Source organism: Daldinia loculata (assembly GCF_022478755.1).
Source record: "Daldinia loculata strain CBS 113971 unplaced genomic scaffold F4817scaffold_73, whole genome shotgun sequence".
In the NCBI taxonomy this organism is placed as follows: domain Eukaryota; kingdom Fungi; phylum Ascomycota; class Sordariomycetes; order Xylariales; family Hypoxylaceae; genus Daldinia; species Daldinia loculata.
This window is the reverse complement of record NW_026054927.1, coordinates 66,643-86,326: the sequence shown is the minus strand read 5'-3', so window position 1 is coordinate 86,326 and position 19,684 is coordinate 66,643. Positions and strand designations below refer to the sequence as shown.

The 19,684-nt window shown below is 46.5% G+C and overlaps 7 protein-coding genes across 7 annotated transcripts; 4 read left to right on the top strand and 3 right to left on the bottom strand.

Annotated features, from left to right (window-relative positions):
• Positions 1 to 122: 122 nt before the first annotated feature.
• On the bottom strand, positions 123 to 3,355 carry F4817DRAFT_270230 (apses-domain-containing protein). The gene is made up of 3 exons (XM_049299412.1): positions 2,834 to 3,355; positions 1,098 to 2,751; positions 123 to 1,042 (listed from the first exon to the last, which is right to left on the bottom strand). The coding sequence occupies exons 1-3, from the start codon at positions 3,176 to 3,178 to the stop codon at positions 441 to 443; spliced, it is 2,601 nt and encodes an 866-aa protein (XP_049154838.1). The 5' UTR covers positions 3,179 to 3,355; the 3' UTR covers positions 123 to 440.
• Positions 3,356 to 4,322: 967 nt separating this feature from the next.
• On the top strand, positions 4,323 to 5,664 carry F4817DRAFT_270209 (uncharacterized protein). The gene is made up of 2 exons (XM_049299411.1): positions 4,323 to 5,500; positions 5,554 to 5,664. Exon 1 carries the CDS (start codon positions 4,427 to 4,429, stop codon positions 5,459 to 5,461), a length of 1,035 nt encoding a protein of 344 aa, XP_049154837.1. The 5' UTR covers positions 4,323 to 4,426; the 3' UTR covers positions 5,462 to 5,500; positions 5,554 to 5,664.
• On the bottom strand, positions 5,492 to 6,536 carry F4817DRAFT_270182 (N-acetyltransferase). The gene is made up of 2 exons (XM_049299410.1): positions 6,100 to 6,536; positions 5,492 to 6,031 (listed from the first exon to the last, which is right to left on the bottom strand). The coding sequence occupies exons 1-2, from the start codon at positions 6,140 to 6,142 to the stop codon at positions 5,523 to 5,525; spliced, it is 552 nt and encodes a 183-aa protein (XP_049154836.1). The 5' UTR covers positions 6,143 to 6,536; the 3' UTR covers positions 5,492 to 5,522.
• Positions 6,537 to 7,074: 538 nt separating this feature from the next.
• Positions 7,075 to 9,700, top strand: F4817DRAFT_368777 (MFS general substrate transporter; the record flags this gene model as incomplete). The annotated part of the gene is made up of 8 exons (XM_049307276.1): positions 7,075 to 7,868; positions 7,940 to 7,984; positions 8,037 to 8,095; positions 8,152 to 8,292; positions 8,490 to 8,624; positions 8,680 to 8,739; positions 8,804 to 9,058; positions 9,113 to 9,700. Exons 1-8 carry the CDS (start codon positions 7,700 to 7,702, stop codon positions 9,698 to 9,700), a joined length of 1,452 nt encoding a protein of 483 aa, XP_049154835.1. The 5' UTR covers positions 7,075 to 7,699.
• A 125-nt stretch (positions 9,701 to 9,825) lies between these two features.
• On the bottom strand, positions 9,826 to 11,282 carry F4817DRAFT_270161 (putative nucleoside-diphosphate-sugar epimerase). Its single transcript, XM_049299409.1, has 2 exons — positions 10,514 to 11,282; positions 9,826 to 10,453 (listed from the first exon to the last, which is right to left on the bottom strand). The coding sequence occupies exons 1-2, from the start codon at positions 10,771 to 10,773 to the stop codon at positions 9,952 to 9,954; spliced, it is 762 nt and encodes a 253-aa protein (XP_049154834.1). The 5' UTR covers positions 10,774 to 11,282; the 3' UTR covers positions 9,826 to 9,951.
• Positions 11,283 to 12,709: 1,427 nt separating this feature from the next.
• On the top strand, positions 12,710 to 15,981 carry F4817DRAFT_270115 (uncharacterized protein). The gene is made up of 6 exons (XM_049299408.1): positions 12,710 to 13,136; positions 13,202 to 13,771; positions 13,832 to 14,356; positions 14,417 to 14,555; positions 14,608 to 14,684; positions 14,740 to 15,981. Exons 1-6 carry the CDS (start codon positions 12,937 to 12,939, stop codon positions 15,572 to 15,574), a joined length of 2,346 nt encoding a protein of 781 aa, XP_049154833.1. The 5' UTR covers positions 12,710 to 12,936; the 3' UTR covers positions 15,575 to 15,981.
• A 93-nt stretch (positions 15,982 to 16,074) lies between these two features.
• F4817DRAFT_350928 (MFS general substrate transporter) lies at positions 16,075 to 19,551 on the top strand. The gene is made up of 12 exons (XM_049305008.1): positions 16,075 to 16,392; positions 16,452 to 16,924; positions 17,033 to 17,332; positions 17,475 to 17,505; positions 17,558 to 17,651; positions 17,715 to 17,800; positions 17,855 to 17,994; positions 18,051 to 18,171; positions 18,230 to 18,320; positions 18,376 to 18,566; positions 18,681 to 18,844; positions 18,896 to 19,551. Exons 2-12 carry the CDS (start codon positions 16,794 to 16,796, stop codon positions 19,011 to 19,013), a joined length of 1,467 nt encoding a protein of 488 aa, XP_049154832.1. The 5' UTR covers positions 16,075 to 16,392; positions 16,452 to 16,793; the 3' UTR covers positions 19,014 to 19,551.
• Positions 19,552 to 19,684: the final 133 nt, after the last annotated feature.

The window sequence follows — 19,684 nt, the reverse complement described above, 5'->3', positions numbered from 1 at the left end:
TGGTCAAATGAAAATTAATGTATTCTCCAGGCTCGGGTTATATAGTTCATTATGTCCCCTGCATCAAGAAAGAAGAACAATTATAGGAGCCCATTTGAATCCCAAAGATTAACAGCCAACTTGCTCTCAAATCGGCAACGATTACCAGATAAAAGTATCGGGACGAAAACCCCATCATGTGATATGTGCGTTTAAAAATTCGACTCCTTGCTTGCAGCTTGTAGTGCTCAGCATATACCTATATACAGTCGGCCGCGGAATAATGCTGGACGTGGAATCATAAGCCCCCCTCCCTCCCTAAACCTGCCAATGGCTGCTGTTAAATGCAACCAGCACATGGTCCTAATATTGAAGATGTACAAATCCAACAATGCCATACCTCATACAAGACCTGATTATAAAACCCCTTACGCCCAAAGCCGTTACACAATTTCGATCCATCAATGCACCCCATCAACACCACCAAGAAATCTCCGTATGCGGCCCATCTCAAGTTCGCCCCTTTCGCTCTCTACGGCACGTAATAAGCCGTCTACGACGACGTCAACTTCGCTTTCCGACACACCGGTACACAGCGCTACTACTCGTCGGTATTTAACTTCGACGTCTTTGCTACGGCCTTTGAGCGAACCTATACTCTTCCGCATAGCATCTTTCCTATTCCTAAGTGCTTGTATACGTGCACGGAGGACCACGGAGTTAGGTAACAGAGCGGCATTCGGTGCATCTCCATCCGCAGGCTCCAAAGCTGCATCGAGTTCTGTCTCCCAAGAGTTATTTGCATCTAAGCGACCATAATTTTGTTCCAGTCGCATTAAGTGTTTCTGCTCCTCGTCACGACCCCGACTAAGGTTGCTTATCTTCTGACGCGCGAGGGATTGCGATTTAGCAGCTGCTTGTAATGTCTCAAGCTGGCGTCGCGCATCTCCCAATTGGGTAGACGTCGTCCGCAAAGAGACGTGAAGTGAATCAACACCCTGTTGCTTCTTTCTCAGTTCCGTTTGGAAGCTGTTAGAAGTCTCGTTCAGAAGGTGTGTGATAGCTAGGATAAGTTAGGATTAGCATATAAATGAATGGGACCTTCTCTATAAACTCACAGGTAATAATCTCAGCACTGTTCTCTCGGGTCTTCTGGCAATTGCCGCCAATATTTGCCTTGTCGGTTACCATCAGATCACCATTGGCCCCATCTTCCCCAACGTCGCCGCCCACTCCAAAGTCAACCGGTCTGAGACCTGCCTTGTTAGCGATACCGGGATCCGCACCCACCTCAAGTAACTGCGAGATAATACTCCTATTTCCGATCCGTGCCGCAATATTTAGCGCGGTATCGCCAGACTTATCTTGCGCATTTACAATCTCGCTCATGAATCGACCGATGCCCATCTTCGGTTGGTTAGAGTTGCCGTTTGCTGTCGCGTTTTGGCTGCTCGGCGCGCTCCCTTGTCTCACAACCCACTCCAGGAGACTCTCCAAGTAGTATCTGCTGGAATGGCTCCTACCCTTCACAGCACTCGTAACAGCAATATGATGCAAAACGGTTCGGCCCTTGTTGTCTCGAACGTCGATAGTGTTACCTAAAACGTCGAGCAATTCAGGGAACGAAACCTGATCTGAGTTATTCGTTACCGCCGATGCTCTCATCAAAGCTGTTTCGCCCGAAGCATTAATTCGATAAGGATTCGCACCTGCCGATATTAACGCCCGCAGAAGAGGTATTCGAGCTAGCGTAGCGGCCCAGTGAAGAGCAGTATGACTCGATGCATCTATTGGTGCATCGAGGTCCAAAGCTGATAGCGTCTGGAGAGCTTCGTTTTGAGAGTAGTCAGAGGCGTTGGCATTAGGATCTAGGAAGAGCCCCATGAGTAGGTTGCGCTTCTGGTCCGCCTCCGGAGAGAGCTCAAAGGGTAAGGGGGGTAGTGGCAGAGTGTCGTTCTCATGTACGTCGATGCCGGCTTGAGAGTATTGGAAAGATTCGTTGGGCTCCGTAGGCGAGCCGGGGAAATTATTGGCGTACATATCCATAGAATGCGACGCATATCCAAAACTATCTGCAGGCGTAACAACTTTTTGACGTTTTCGCGACGGCTCTTCACCGTTGAAGATCTGTGTATTCTGGGTTGAATATGCCGAGTCAACATTTTGGCCGTAGTCGGAGGTAAAGCTCTGCTGGGAATTCCCCTGAAAGTCGTCGACGTTCTGCATCGAAGACTGCCGACTAAAACCAGGTGGTCTTGTCGGACCATTCCGACCCCTCGGGCCGGGCGAATCGAAGCGAGCCTTGCTAATAGCAGCGACAGCGTTAGATGCCGTACTCGAGATGTTCTTAAAGAAGGTTCCAGATAACCCATTGGCGCGGCCGTCGTTTCCAGCGTACATGCGCTTTCTTTGCGCAGCCATAGCCTGCTCTTTGGTAGGAGTATTAATGTCTCCTCTGCCCGCGATGCCACCATCCTGGCCCATGTCGTAGATTAAGAGAGGACGGAGCAATTCTTCAACTCCGTATTGACGGCATACCTCAACGCCTCGGTCGAATTTAATCCAGGTGCCCTGATATTTCCCATAACCGCCTTGTACCTTTTCATGTTCGCCAGTCTGTATCTCCTTTTCAAGAATTTTCGTTCGCTTCCCTTTATCGATGTTGGCAACCTTGAGGATCTGAGTGGCATTTAACCAACTATCTGCGCGGCGGCGCATGACAGCGACCCCATTAACCTCCATCTCGTAGACGTCGGTGCCAGAGTAGACAGCCTATATAGATAAAGGTTAGCGGGTTAAGCTATACGAGTTGAAGTTGATATAGCTTAAGGGGGATGAATAGAAGACGACTGACAGAATATATTTGCGGTGCATTATGGTCATGGCCATGCCCATGCCCATTTCCCAGTCTCATATTGGAATCGGAGAACTGCCTATAGGGTTGAGCGGGCTGGCTCATGGTAAAAGACTGCTGCGATGAAGGTTGCGATTGCGACATTTTGACGCTGTCTATAGCAGCGACTATGCCGCTGCTTCTCTCAGTGGAAGCTGGAAATTGTGACGACGACAGAATAGAAGACTGTGATTGGCGTTGAGAATTCGATAAAGCTTGAAGAGGGTTACTAGCTGGTTCGGCAGTAGTGCGTGGGATGTCAAGCTGTTGATAATGATGCGAGATAGCGGTTGTTGCCGAGGCCATCAGTAGTAGAGTAGTAGAGTAGTAATAGGTAATAGCAGTAATCCGTATGTAGAGTAGCGGGTCAAAGTGGATTCGAGATGTGCAGAAAATCCCGGGACTCGTCAATGAGATTAAAGGTAGAAAAAAATAAATCTGAGTCCGAGATAATGTGGATCGTTAAGAGGGGGACAATGCGCCGGTAGCGTTAAAGATAGCATATGGATATGCTCAGTCGTTGTTGCTATCAATTGTCTCCAGCTGGGTAGATCCAGATCATATGCTAGGAGGTAGGCATGTACCGTACCTACTGAGGAAGGAGTTGTGCGATTCGTTGTAAGTTGCAAGTTGCAAGGTACATACATAAAAGGTACCTGCCTATGACAAGATTACGAAAAGCTCGAGGTGGTGATATGGAATAATGGTTGGAATAATTTTTATTATTCCAACCTCGGACCAGTCGGCGTAGGATGGAGTGAGATATAATTTAATAGAAGGGTATACTGAGATATGCAGAGATGTAATGATGTAGTGATGTAGTGATGGGAAGACACGGGTCAGATCAATCAGATCAATCAGATCACACTGACGCGCTTTTCGCATGCACTTTCTCGTTGGACAAGCCCTTGGGTAGACCGTAGGGTTACTCTCGCGACTATTTTATTAATTCCCGTTCCAGGCTCCGAAGATGCCAAAATTGGAATTCAATTAAAAGGTAGGAATTAGGAATAGTGCATTGCCGCGCGAAAAGGGCGAGCATAAACGGACGTGTCAGTTTCGTGTAATCGTGAAGTCGTGACTCGTGCCTGAGAGATGGGGGGGCAGACGTAATAAAATAAAATAAAAATAAAAATAGGTGAACCGGTACGGATTACTTAGGCGAGACACGCGCGTGTGTGGCCATTAAAATTGAAGAAATAAGGGAACGTGATGCACAGACCGCCTCTTGACATAATTAAAGTGAGGGTAGAAGCGAAATGTACCTAGGGTAGAAGCGAAGGTGTACATAGAAGGTGGGGTTTTTCTGAGGAATCTAGCACGGATTACGTACAGCATCATGTACATAGGTACCTTAGGTACCTACGGATGTATGTACAATTATGTACATGTATGTAGCTCACATCTCCATTATATTACATAAGTACATGTATGATTGAGCTTACCTAACATTATTCTCTTCAATGTTCAATTGAATGTCCCATTGAATGAATATTGTATGTATCTAAGGTACCTAATTCTAATTCCGTCCATCTCGTCAACTTTTCTACCGCGATGCCTCTACAGATCCCCCACCCAAACACTCCCCTACATCTCTATCGACACCTACTTCGAGAAGCCACATACCTTCCTCTCCTCTGTCGACCCTGGGTAACGGACCGCATTCAAGCCCGCTTTCGCGATTGTCTTCAAAAGACAGACCCCAAACCCCATATCAAAGATGCTCATCACTATCTTCGATACCTTCGTTCCGCAAACACCGGCCATGTCAACCGGATGTTGCGCCTATGTCGTCTAGCAACAGGCAGGATTGGCAAGCGACGCCGTATTCTAGGCAGGACCGAACTATCCAGTAGCCCTCCAAGCAACTCTGATGAACTAGAAGAGAGAATCACACTACCCGATGGCAAGTCGCGAGAGCCCGACTGGTTAGATAACTGGTCTGTAGAAAAGGTTATGGCCATCGCCACTTCACAAAGCCAACATCCAGGCAAAAACTTGCCTTTTAATATGCGCCGAACTGTCGACCCAAAGCACGTCATTCCGAAAGAAAATTGTTTTGGTCGCCCGCTCACCGCGAAGTTAGCAAGGAACAAGCTAAAGAAACATTGGATAACGATTCTCCGCCAGTTGCTACCCCCGCTACCCCGAGGAGAATGGGATCAGTTAGGTACTATTGCAAGAGGTGAAGCCGACGCTCGGTATTATAAGATGCCCCCAAGGAGACAAGTCGCGCAGCCGCTTTCAACTAGTCAAGCCCCCCCAGAGTCAACCTGGACAGACTTTGTGACGAAACCAATACGATCTTTAGAACGAGGAAACTCGCGGAAGATGAAGAGTCTTAGCGGACGTGAAGATGAGGATCCCCGAGGGCATGGGCGGCCCATTGGCGTCCGAGTATTAGGTCGAAGGAGACTACGTCGCAGTTTATATATTGGTGTCTGGCAAGCATCACCCATTGCAGAGAAGAATCCCCGGTCGGGCAAATGGTCTGTCACCTGGGGTAATAGCGAGCAGCCAGTTCCCCGTCCCAGAAAAAAGGATCTCCAGTTCTTTCAAGGTATCAATAAAGCCGGCGTACCTATATAGTCCCTACGGTACTATTGAAAAGTAGGTCATGGGACGGATGTATTTTTCCTAGCCAGATTGCTCAGTCTAACAGGCCAGCTAACTTAGTTAAGCCCTCGCGATCGACTCGCATCCCTACCCAATCGTCCATCTTCTTAGCTCCAATGGATTCGTAGAATTGAATACTCGGCTCGTTCCACTTCAGCACGCTCCACTCAAGCCTACCGCCATTTGTTGCTACGACCTCCTTAGCCAACTCGACAAGCAGCTTCTTCCCGTAGCCCTTTTTCCGGTCCGTCGGCCGAACAAACAAGTCCTCAAGGTAGATACCTGCTTTTGATCGCCATGTGCTATAGTTATAAAAGTACAGCGCCATGCCAGCCGGTTTATCTTCTTCGTTGAATAGAAGGAGGCATCGCGCCGGTCTCGAAGGCGATGTGGACTCAGTATTGGGGGCAGTGGAAGTTGATTCAACATTATCGGGGGCGAAGGCTATGGTAGAAAGAAGCGTGGCCTCGGTTGCTTCAACAGAATCGAGTTCATGCTCGTAGTCAGCCAACTCACGAATCTGTTGGAGAATTATCGGTACATCTACCAGAGGTCATACAATCAGCTTTTTTCCTTCGCGATGTATTTGGATCAAGTACTATTTAGCATACCATCTCGGCGAGCATGTCGAACTTTGCAAGATGCCGGTGCCATCGTGGAACGTTAGATCGAGGAGAAAGCTTAGTACGATACAAGATTGATACAGACTGGTTGTCAGAGTGGATTCTATTCAATAATACTTGTTGGAATTTATACATAAGGTAGGTAAATACCACCAATATCAATGCGCCTACGCCCTTCATGCAGTGCGGGAGCAGGATGCTGGGTGTTGTAGAGGGGTAGAATGGAGTCAAAATAAGTGCCTAACAAAGGGAATACCTTTGTAAAAGGTTCTCTTAAGATATATAGAGCAGAAAAAATACCAAAAATAATACTAAGATAAAATAGACTCTAAATTTTATTCTAATATAAGTTATAAAAATATGCTCGAAGATTTCGCTAAGTTAGGTGGATAAGAAAATGAGCATTTTGGTATGTTAGTACTTGTAAAATCGGCACTTTTTTGACGCTATTCTGAGGGGTCAAAAAGGCACAGCACCGAGTTTCGGGAACCCGAACCTTAGGTACCTACATATTCCCCACAACACTATGCATACCTTATTCAAGATGGCCGAATAGGAATTCATTATGTGTTCTCGTTTTACTTTAGAGAAACGAAACGGTGGATACATGTATCCCCTTCGTATCAGCTACCTTCCAGATATCTATGTATTCCTAGGGGCTATACAAAACAATAAAAGGCTATTATATATCTCATGAAGTCACATCTTTCAAATATACCAGTTAAAGACCACTACTTATAATATACCTAAGAGGTTTGGAAGTCAAAGTAGTCGCTAGCTGAATAGAATATTGAAGTAGTTTCTTTAAATTACATCACAGTAATGTATCGAGAATAGGTTTCATTGAAGGAAATATATAAAGATATCTGTCAAGCAGACAGTCTTCGTTAAGGTTAGTTAAGTTACATTTTACCCAAGTATAACATCCCGTCAACTACAAACTAAGACTTACCAACACGATTTAGGCAATTCTACGTAGACACATATAAAAGTTGAACTAGAATTACTTCGCTATATCATATCCTTTTTGCAATAGACTCAATGAGCAAATAAGCCATTCTTACTTAAACTCGTACAGCTACAATGTGCCAACGGTATTAGAAACTCTTTGGAGATTTCTCGAGTGTAACTGAAAGCCAGTATCAAAACTACCTAAACCCTAACTAGTTAATGTTCCTGATCTTCAATCAATCCTGTTAAACTACAGTGGATATTAATGATATGAGGTGCCGGATAGGTACGAAATTTGTCACGTCAGACCGGGTCGATATGTCGTGATCCACCACGTTCAGAGCTCTCACCAATCACGAAGCTTAGCAGCGTTGCAGACTCGGCTTAACATCTCTAAAAGCAACCTGCATCGTCTATAGATATCTTAAGTCAGTTATTGCTATTATGATGCCATGGACTAGGGTCGTGGGTCTCGTCATCGATATGCTTGCAAGTTAGTCTTTGAAGTAGCTGAATTGCGCACTTCAGACAGGCCAGACTAGAGAAACTTTCCTCGCCTCTGCCTGTCTCGACTACATTAAAAAGACTACTAGTCATCATCTCTTCAAGTTTTCCGGTACGGTTGTGCTTGTGCAAAATGGCCGAGAAGACTGTGGACGACGCTCCAGGAGGCGGCTCTGGTGCCTCTGACTCTGAGATCACCGTTTCAGGAATCAACGAGCGCGCGCTGTTAAGAAAATTGGACCTGCGACTCTTACCTGCGGTTGGGATATTGTATTTATTGTCTTTCCTTGACCGAAGCAACGGTATGGCTTAGGCGTTTCTCTTCGCGATCTCTGCTCTGGATATCATGTTCGCTAATTTGAATGCTATGTAGTTGGCAATGCTCGTATTGAGGGTCTACTTGACGACGTTCACATAAGTAGGCATTCATAGCAAACTGGTAGTCAGCTTGCCGCTAACCTTTCATATAGCTGGGAATCAGTATCTTACAGGTCTAACTCTGTACTTTGTGGGATATGTGCTGTTTGAGGTGAGACATTCGATAAATGTAATGATTCGAGCGGCGGGATATTAATCAGGGGATAGATCCCTTGCAACATTATCCTCAAGCGCACAACGCCCAGGATTTGGCTGCCGACGTTAACAATAGTATGGGGCATCGTGGCAACTCTGATGGGCATAGTCCATAATCTAGCAGGTTTCCTCCTGAGTAGATTCTTCCTTGGTGTTGGTAAGTAGTAAGAAATCTTATAAGATTATCATCATCACCTCCCGTGATACCACCGTTGCTTTCGACAACAACTAACCTATTAACAGTATGTAACGATATTTCTTATTGCTTTATTCGTTTGGCCGTCTGGTCGTTCTACCCCAAGAACATAAAGCTTATCCTAAAGTCGTGCAAGAATACTCACATGAAATAGGCGGAAAGTGGTTTATTTCCAGGAGTAGTATTCTACTTCTCTATGTGGTACAAGAGACGAGAGCGGCAATATCGCATATCCCTCTTCTTTAGCGCCGCATCTCTAGCTGGCGCATTTGGCGGTATCTTGGCTTATGTTTGTATATTCTTTACCAGAACTCAGAAGGATTCGGTGGCTAACTCGGACATAGGGAATCGGAAGAATGAGAGGTATTGTCTGGGAGAACGGGTGGCGCTGGATTTTTATCTTGGTTCGTGATACCGACACTCGTAGTTAAATACTGTGAGAGTTTCTAACTTGAGATACTGTATTAGGAAGGCATTCTCACGGTCGTCGTGGCAGCTGCGGCGTATGGGTTTATTCACAACTACCCAGACACATCGAAGTTCCTAACCGAAGACGAACGGAAATTTATCCACCAGCGGTTGGCGGCAGACAGCGATTCTACGCACGACGAGCGCTTTAATTGGGGAGCTGTAGTAGAAGCACTGAAAGACCCAAGCTGCTGGCTCTACGGATTGGGATTTCATACAATGAGCTTACCTCTCTATACGCTGTCTCTATTCTTGGTATGAAATACCTCGGCTTTAGTAGTATCAGGGCAGCAGCTAATTATCTTATAGCCAACCATTATATCCAATCTTGGATACACGGCGGCAACAGCCCAGTTGCTCACCGTCCCACCGTATGCGTTTGCATTTATAACCACAGCCTCTGTAGCCATTCTCTCCGAGCGACTTGGCCAAAGAGCAATCTTTATTGGTGGCTCTGCTATCTTCGCTGTTATTGGTTACTCTATCCTGCTAGGAAACAGTGATCCGGTTGCCAGACCCGGAGTTAGCTACGTCGGCGTGTTCTTCGCTGCAGGAGGTATATATCCGGCAAGTGCCCTGGTGTTGTCTTGGCCTGCTATCAACGTGTCCGGTCAGACGAAGCGAGCGATTGCGAACGCTATGCAAATTAGCATCGGTAACCTCGGTGCCGTACTGGGTACACAACTGTACCGTTCTACGGACGGACCTAGATTCATCGTGGGCCACTCTGTTGCCCTTGGGTACCTCGTCGCTAATGCGGTTGTTGTGACAATTTTGGCGGTAAGGTTAAAGAAAGAAAATAAGAGGCGTGAGGGAATAACAGAAGAAATAAAACACGTAGGGGAAGTAGCTGATTGGCAGGGAGATTCAGATCCGAGATGGCGGTTTGAATATTAAACACATTAAGTTTCCGAGGCAGCTAAGTCGAGCATGTTCAGAAGAATATTTGATTAATCGCCTTGGTACGGCAAAAGGAAATTATTAAAAAAACACTAGAGCTGGTCGCCCAGCTTAACTTCCGTAGTCGTACAATTTAAGAAAGGACATCTACCCGCGGGCTATCTATAAGGTAGTAGTACTAATATGATCCCCTTACATACTTGAACATCCCACTGTCAAAAGCTGAAATGAAATTCAGTGTTCTCTTACTAACAGCTGAGGCCTGATAATCGCCTGAACGCCGAATTCTCTAGAATCGGGAATTCACCTTCCATCTGTATATCCTTTGCCTTGAACTGATCCTTATATCGTCCCATGGCCATTTCTGTCAAGAAGCGTCCTAGGTCCTGCGTAGGGCTCCAGTACGACCTGGCGCCATACCTCATCGGTGGCCCTAAAAGTGCATAAGCAGCCTTGTATAGGGGCGTCTTGACTGGAATATAGGGCTTGATAGCATCGTGACTGGCGGCATCGATAAATGCTGGGCGGATTGAGCTTGCATGAAAAGATGGGTTTGCTCTGCGCATCTCAGCCAGCGCTAATTCAGTCTCGCCCTTAACCCGGGCAAATATAGCAGAGAACCGGCCCGGCTGTGTTGTTGCACCCGTCCCTGAGACGTAAACGAAATTAAAAGGTTCCTCTTCGGAGCCCAGTTTCTGAAAGGCTTCCGATGCCGCTAAAGTGTAGTCCTTGGTGATCTTCACATATTCCCTAGGAGGATTTGTTAATGGAATAAAAATGGCAGTAAGGATATTGTCTTGGGTAACTAACTCGGGGCTGACTTGTGTCTGACTGATACCTAGGGCCCATACGCAACCTGAAGCTCCCTTGAGCTGAGAGAGTAGCTCAGAATCATACTTCTCGAAGTCCTTGTGGAGAATAACATGAACCCGAGGGTCCTTAACGTCCTCAACCATCTTGACAGGCCGGCGGCTGAGAATAGAGATCTTGCTGACGTCCTTCATTTTGATCATGGCATCGAGAACGCCGGAGCCTACCAGGCCAGTGGCTCCGGTAAGTATTAGATGCATGGTGGTCGAGTACTAGGAATAGGTATGGCAAGGAAGAAAAATATGGGGATTAGACACGATGAAGTCAATATGTTAGAATCCTATATTAACGATATTCTGTTGCTGTCGTATAATATAGGGGGCACGTATTTGATCCTTACAATGACGGTAACTGATAATTGATTCCCACGCTGGGAATTTCTACGAAGGCTCCGGCTTTACTTATAAAAAAAATCTAATAAATTTGACCATGCCCACCCATGGCTACCTATCCATCTAGACTCTGGATTTTATGATTTCAGCCCTACGAAGGCAGTTTAGAGCTGACGCTAGCAGGCTTAGACATGATTAAAGCAGATGGGTATATGGGTGTAAGCGGACTTAGTGCACATCAACACTAGCCGTGCATTAATCCCGCGGACGCCGTATGGAAATATTAACCCCGACGGATCGATATTTAGCCCGACGGCTTGTTTCCGAATATGAATTCGTTTCGAAGATGACATGAGGTTGAGTGTTATAGTAAATATAAAAGCGTTCCCATTTTGAATCAATTTGATAGACAAGTCGTGAGTTCTATTTTTGCTGTAATTGTAATCTGGGTTAGATTTGACTGGACATACATAGCTCTCGTCTCCTATAATGCGGATCCCGGATGCATCATTTGCGACGATACCCCAAGTCTTATGAGCATAGCAGTAGTAATGTAGGTATCTATCGACGGGCAGTATATCAACTAAGAACTGTGCATCGCTATATGTATAATGTCGAATTAAAAATAATTACATTATTTCGAATCCTGCCTAGCGGAACTAAGAAATGTGCTTTCAATTGATGCAAATAATAGCATTTACAGGTTGAGTCTTCGCGTATAAGGGTCATTCGAACCCTGTTACGTCAACAAATAATAAACAAAGACTGATTGAAGAAGGCGAGGAAACTAGAGAAATTATCTACTATGTAGTGTCACACACCTCACCAGTTATGAGATAATTCGACCCTTCGATTAAACACGGGATGGTGTTCACGGACTTGGTTACCGCGATAGGTAGCTGATAACTTGCAGGCTTCAATTATTGCAGTTTCCAGCGCACGTGGCTCTAGCCTATACTGAGTTGCCCTAAGTATCGAAAGAAAGAGAAAAAGAAAAAAAAGAAGGCATATAAGCTGCGTGGCGCTTGTCTAGTAATGCAAGTTAGGAGATTGACATACGCAATCGAGCCGACGGCCGCTGATTCGCCTTTCGATGTGTGGTAAGAGAGGTAGGTAGTATTACTATTACTGCATAAGGTAGAAGATCAAGTATCCTTATCAGCTGCAATGGATGCATGTTCTGGCCACTTAGATGTGGTAGCTCAGCCCCGGATTCGCAGCTGTATTACATACATTAGTTTAGTTAAAAGGGCATGTATTCGACCATGTATGAACCGTAAGGCCAGATGAGGAATGTGTCAAGTAAGCAGTCAAGCGAGGTGCGATTACAGGAACCCTGACTAACTTCGATCGACCATGAGGCCAATCGATCTGCGAGACTCGGTAGAATGGTAGCATTGCCTAGAAAAGTCTAGTGGTCCTTGCAGGACTTAGTAATTCTAAAAAGTCCAACGGATCGAGGTTGTGATATAAGTGATGTAAGTGAATTGAGAGGATGTGGTGGTGGTGTGGTGGTGTGGTGATGGCAGCGTATCTTTGCTGTCTCTGTTCCGGGTTGTTCCCATAAAGCGTGCATTTCCTTCCAAGCTTTCCCGACTGCGGGATATCTATTAAATAAAGAAAAAAGAGAGAGCGCGTAAGAGAAGCCGGCAAGAGAACTTATAAGAGACAATTTTCATAGAGCCAATTACTATCACGTGATACAATATCCATCAATAAGGGAACACTCGAGTTCTTAAAAGTTAATAACTACATACACCAATACATACACTACCTACCTAAAGGTATCATATCATATCCTTGACTCTTGACCCCTGACAAGAACTAAACAAGGTGCGGGGCCCCAAGACAACTTCTGCCGACCCAACAACCTTTGGACCCTCCAAAAAGACGCCACGATTTCACGATTCCACGACAAACTCCCGGAGATTAAATTCACTTGGTATTAGTAGGTGGTGTTAGACGCGCCCAGTCTTTCATCTTGTCATACCTCCGCAACTTCTATGGCCTCCTCTTGTCTGCCGTGTCCCCATGTCGGATCATCGAATGGCGCCGAAATCAGATACTGATACAAGAGAAGAGGAGCGCCTTGCCGCCTGCTTCAACTGTAAGAAATCCAAGCTCAAATGTGTCCGGCCTAGCGGGTCCTCAACCTGTACGAGATGCACTCAGCGCTCAATTCAATGTTCCGCGCCGCTCTTTCACGTAGGTCGACATAAGGGGGTTAAGAAGTGAGTCGCAGCTATTCGTATTTCCGTGGATTTGTATGGCACAGCCTGGCTAATAGCTCCGATAGCAAGCATTCGGGGCTAGAAAAGGCCGTCTTTCAGATTGAGCAGGCCTTAAGAAGGTCTAGCTCTGGCGCTTTGGATCAGATACAGACAGCTGATCAAGCTACCGAATTACGATTTCTGCTCGAGAGGAGCCGAGAGATTTTAGGTAGTGACAATGCATTCTCCCGGCGTATATCGTCCCAGAATGGTATGGAGCACGATCAAGCGTCTGTGTCTCCCCAGCAGACATCGACTTCATTAGGAACATCACCATCCCAAACTTGTTCGCGTGACGACTCGGCAGTGCACACTAAGGTTGAGGAAGACCAGCTAAGTCTGGACGACGCCGAGAACCCGTTGCAACTGCTCGCCCGGACGTCTGAGCTCCTATCATCCATAACACCACAGATGCAAGGGACCGGAGCAGGACGACTACTCTCTAAATCAACAACTAATCGTGGTGTGGCTGGGGAGGGCGATGATCTACAGAAATTCTTCGGTCGTTTCCAAGCGCGACTGGATGTTGGCGAGGACCTTGACCCCATTGAATTGGGACTCATTACCCTCGCAGAGGCAGAAACATTATTCTCTTAGTATGAGCAGATCCCTTAGGAACTACAGAGCTTCAGATTATCAAACTAACGCTATTCCAGCTTCTACGAAAAACTCGCGCATACGCGCTGGGGCATTGACCCCGTCATACACACCGTAGACTTTGTTCGAGGTCGTTCAGCTTTTCTGTTGACCTCGATAGCTGCCGCATCAGCACTTTTCTCTCCGTCCATGGAGTCATTATATAAAAGGCTTTCAAATCATCGGCAAAAGCTCGCCAGTCTTATCATGGCGAAACGCTACAAGTCCGTGGAGATTATTCTAGCGTTTATGGTCAATATACCATGGATCTCGGCCGGTGAGCATTGGGCCGACGATGAAACCTCGACATACCTTTCTATGGCCCTAACGATCGCCTTGGACTTGTCCCTGAACAAGGTTATACTACCTCCATCCACAGAGCCGCGGAGCCCGAGGGACACTATTGCTACATCTGATTGCATATCCGGCCGAAAAGCGCTTGGCATAGACGGTTTTAGCGATATTGATCCAGACTCTCCGAGGGGCCGCAGGCTTCTGAGAAGAAGGGAGAGGACTTGGCTATCTCTATTTGTTCTCGAAAGAGGGTAACGAAACACCAAGGCCCTGCTTCAAGTCAACTAGCTAACCTCGTTTCTTTACTATAGTGTCTGTCTCGCGAGAGGAAGGAATTATGTCCTACCAATGTCGCCACTTATAGAGAATTGCGATCAATGGCATCTAAGCGACCTGGCTGATAGATGGGATGGCTCAATCGTCTCGGTGGCGGTTCTGAGGAGAGACTTGGTAATATTCACCCTTGCATAACTACCGATAGGAGACTTACACTATGTACTAGGCAAATCTGATCTCAAAAGTAAGATCAATATGTGACAGTTATGTCAACGGTAACAGCGAATTATCTGTTGTTGATAGGTATGTTTTCTCACCCTTATAGTTAAGAGTTGTGCTTACTGAGATGCTACGTTAGAGTAAAAAATGAAATCACCCTGTTCTTCGATCGGTGGTATCAAACTTGGCCTTTGCAATTAGGGGATCGCGAGCGTCAGTCTTTCAACTCCGACAAGCTATTACGTGCGGGTTGGCTAGCTAACTTCAATACAGAACTTTCGTTGCCTCCGTACGTTGAGATTCTCGCATCTCATACACGGTTATCCCTATATAGTTCTGTGATTAACCATGGCACTGCGCCTGTGGGGGCACGCCATTTCTTCCGTGCCGCTGGTCTCTCGTCTGCGCTGAATGTCTTGCGAGTGGCTGTTCAAGGTGAAGGGCAGCTTAGATCGATGCCCAACAATACCGCCATCATGATATCCTTCGCCGCGTGCTTTGCCCTCAGAGTCAGCACGGTTGCTGATGGTCGAAGCTCGAGTCTGGCACCTAGCATCAGGGCTCTAATAGCAGAGACTACGGATGTGCTAGAGAGAATAGGATCAACCCCGATCCAACGGAAAGGTCTTTCTTGTCTATTTGCCGGACAGTTGAGACAGATACTGAAGTACGCATCGCGGGCTTCAGAAGCAGCACAGGCTTTACCGGAGCTGAACGGAGACGTGACGAAGCACGCCTCCATTTATACTGATTTAAATGCCGCTCACATGGCAAATCATCAAGGGGCGATACAAATGCCGGTGGTATCGTCAAGTTTACCACCGGACTATTTATTATTCTCTACCATGTCTAACGAAAACCAGCTAGACGAGGCCATCCACAGCACCGACATTGGGCTTAATGCGTTTTGGGAGGATTTCCAGTTCCAAAGCGCTGACTTGGACTGGATGGACTGGTCAACTTTCAGCACTTAGATGTACAAATTCCATGTCCCATGTCTATCGTTTGGGCAGCATGGCGTTTCGGCGTTCACGGATTAAAGGGAGCATCAATGTGGTGGTGTTGGGCACGGAATAGGAGGGCATTTGGGTAATATCGGTTCAACGCATTGTCTATTATGATAGCCTTAGTCTTCCCAACGTTTCTAAGATAAGAGACGAACTGATCACACCCTACCAAGACCCTTCTCGCATAAGGTACTACGAAGGGTTGCAAGGATACGTTGATTAAAAATAACGATGATTATCTTACATACGACTCTGTTTACTAAGGAAATTAGGTTAGGAGATTTCCAACCATTATAAGCATGATGAGTTTCTAGAACAGTGTTCGAAGGTCCGCTACGATGCAGCCTAGAAGCATGGTATTTTTAATACTCCGGTATTGTGTGTGCCCGATGTGACAGCACATGTCACACACGACAGGGCTGTTGAGGCCAAGTTAAAGATACCATAAGGACCCTGAGATTGTGAGATATCTAGCTAGGCAAATCTATTGGCTAAGTTAACGACTGTCTACCGCTCCCTTGCCTTCGATCCCACACACACACACATACACACATCCCGGGGCTTATCGTGCAGTAGTTCCGAGCAATCATACCTTTGGTCAGCCTTTTTAAGCCTTTACTATACTTTGGGCATGCAGATTTGTCTAGTAATGAATAACTTAGACCTTGCTACTTACCTGGGACTAGGGGGGAGGTAGAACAAGCCCCATGGCTTCAAAAGCCCTGTCGGCCGTATATCAAACTCCGCACGTAATACCTCCCCCGCAGTCCCTCCGCGCTGCTAGTGTTAGTACTATCTCTTGAGTCGCGACTTATCCAGTATGATCGGCTTACTCTCTACCAAGACAAAGGCTTACCCCACACGCCAATCCGAAATGGATTCAATGCCCTGTCGGACCCCCTAGCTTCTCCCCAACTCTCACCAAGTGTACTAATGTAGTAGTAATCTAAGTCCCCCGCAATCTAATTGGTGTCCCATGTCGGCCTGCCAACTTGTTCTCCCAATGCCCTGGTCCCGTATTTAGCTGTTGGTCGCGAAGCTTTAAAGGTTTGGTGTTATACGGTGTTTTAAACAAAGGACAGACCGCCCAACCTTCTTCTTCCCTCTGCCTCTGGCTTTTCGATTTTTTCCCGTCTGAGTCGTATCTTGGAAAGGAAGAAAAAGGAAAGAGAAGAGAAGCTACACGATGTCGTCTTCAGACAATGGCGATCTGCCTAATAAGGCGACGGTGGAAGAGCTCGAGAAGGGGAGCTCGGTGCATGTCAGTTCGACAGACAAGAACCTAACGCGCAAAATCCTATGGAAATTAGACACAAGGTTCCGTCATACCCTCCCTTTTCGCATTAATTCCGTTCTCCAGCAATGGGGAAGAAGGGTGCTCAAACGCGTACAATAAGGTCCCTTCGTCTAACCGCGATTAACTAGGATTTTGCCCATCCTCGCCGTTCTGTTTCTGTGCTCGTTCCTGGACAGGACCAACGTGGGAAATGCGAAGCTCTACAACCTTGAAGTAGACCTCGGTATAACGGACCACCAATACGACCAGGGTCTTGCCGTCTTCTATGCGACCTATATTCTGAGCGAGATTCCGAGTAATCTGATTCTCAAGAAGCTGACACCCCAGATATGGTTGCCATGCCTGACCTTCTTTTGGGGCGTGTCCGCCATGTGTCTTGGATTTGTCCAGAATTTCGCCGGCTTCGTGGGTGTTCGTGCACTGCTTGGGTTAGTCCTATATTCCTCATGTTTAAGAAGGGTCCAGCAAAGCTCCTCTGCGCTTCAGTTATTTTCTTAGCTGGAGCAATTCTTATTACATATAAATAGCCCGACGCTTAAAATGGGAAAATGCTGACTCTAAACGATGTAGATTGACGGAAGGCGGTTTGCTGCCAGGAATAGTGAGTGAGATGACTTCTCCATAAGGAAATCGTAACTAATAAGATACTGCAGGTCCTTTACTTGTCTACCGTCTATACGCGAGGTGAACTCGCCTTGCGTATTGGTATCTTTTATACGGCCGCGTCTTTATCGGGTGCTTTTGGAGGTATGTGTCTCATTCCTCATCGTGTATTGTTGTACACGAGGATCCTATCTAACAACACCTTAGGACTGCTGGCTCGCGGCATAGCTGAGATAGGTACTCGAGGCGGTCTCAATAAGTGGAGATGGATTTTCGTGATTGAGGGTTTATTCGTGAGTGGTTAGCAGTCCTGTAATTGGAAATCGGCAACATTAACTCTTCTGAAGACTGCCTTAGTCGGAATTGCCGCGTATTTCATCCTCCCTAACGGCGTTGGATCGGCGAAATTCCTCAGCGCAGAGGAGCGTCAATTCGCCGTCGGTCGTCTCAATGCTGCTAGCCAAGGCGATGGCGGCGACCGCGAAAGGTACGTCTATTTCAAACTAACTAGTTTCGTGCGGCATTATATTGACGAATTTCTAGGGAGGCTACTGAGAGGTTCGCCTGGTCCGAAGTAGGTCGCGGCGTCTTCAGCTTGCAGACCTGGTTCACAGCCGCTGCATACTTCGGCATCCTTAGTGGACTTTATAGCTTTGGACTCTTCGTAAGTAACCGCCAGTATTCTTGTTTACAAGAGAGCCATTCTAATAGAAAAATATTAGCTTCCGACGATCATTACGGGCTTGGGATATACTGCAGACGAAGCTCAACTGTGGTCTGTCATTCCCTACGCGGTAGCCTCCGTGGTTACAGGTGAGTTTACCACACGTACCCTTAGGGCTTTAAACGTCAAACTTATATAAAATAGTGATCACTGCGTTCCTTTCCGACCGCTTCCGCGTTAGAGGAATAGTCATGCTCTTTTCATTGCCGCTGGCGATCATAGGGTATGCCGTGATTGCGAACGTGGACAATGTTAAAGTCAAGTACGGCATGACGTTTCTCATGGCTACTGGCTTATATAGTAGTGTGCCGCCTGTCCTCGGTTGGCTCTCAAACGTAAGTATCGCCCAGAAGTACTCCACAAGATAAGCATCTTTTCTCTTAACACAATACTATTAACGGTTTATACCCGTATTGGCGTTTTTCTGGCGCTGACGATAGACAATGCAGAACTCGGCTGGCCACTATAAGCGAGCGACGACGAGCGCCCTACAGCTTGCCATCGCGAACTGTGGTGGATTCGTCGCCGTGTTCATATATCCGAAGGCCCAAGGACCGGCATATCATGAAGGCCATACCATTATTCTGGGAGTGTTGTGCGCTGGGTGGTTCTTGTAGGTTACTCTCATCGCGATGAACTAGATCGCCGTCTAACGAAGTCCCAGGGTCCTCTGCAACGTGCTGTACTGCTGGAAGATCAACCGGGATAAGGCGAATGGCAAATACGATAAATACCGCGGCTTCGGCGATGATCGTGATCCTACATTCAAGCTAGTGTTATAGGCAACCAACAACCTGGCCAAGGGTGAAGGATGGTGTTTGCGTATATGATTTTTATGAGAGGCGGGTGACAATATCGTTACGGTGGGTATCTGCCTTATAAAACAAAATCAAATCAACACTCAATTCGAGTTAAGTACGTGTGAAGGAAACACGGTCCTTTTTGGGTCCTTCTTATGGTATTCGACTGGATACCTCCAAGGCTCCCTGAAGTATTTTATACCCGACTATCGATGGGATATGCGTATCGGCGGGTATACAGACATAGACATAGAATTTGGACGGCAGGTTTCTGTGGGAGTTTTGAACACACCATTTCAAATAGTGGCTATGAGATATGAATTTAGAGTCGTGAAACTTCCAGTAAAGTGTCGACGTGTTATTCTGTTGGCAATAGCTTCGTTGCTAAGACAGCGTTGAATATATTTATATAATTTCCGTTGTGACTGCTGACATCATATTTAAATATTTCATAACTTACGAAACCTCTAAAAAAAATGGCACGATGCTCTCGTGAGTTGCACATGTATGTTTGTGACCGGCTTCACAAGTATTACCCGAGAGTTAAAGGCTAGGGCCAATGGATGGAACCTTGGTTGCCCTTACAGTTTCCTTACAACCCTTGTCCCTGAATTAGCGGTCCGATACGGTGAGATATACCGTATATGGGTACT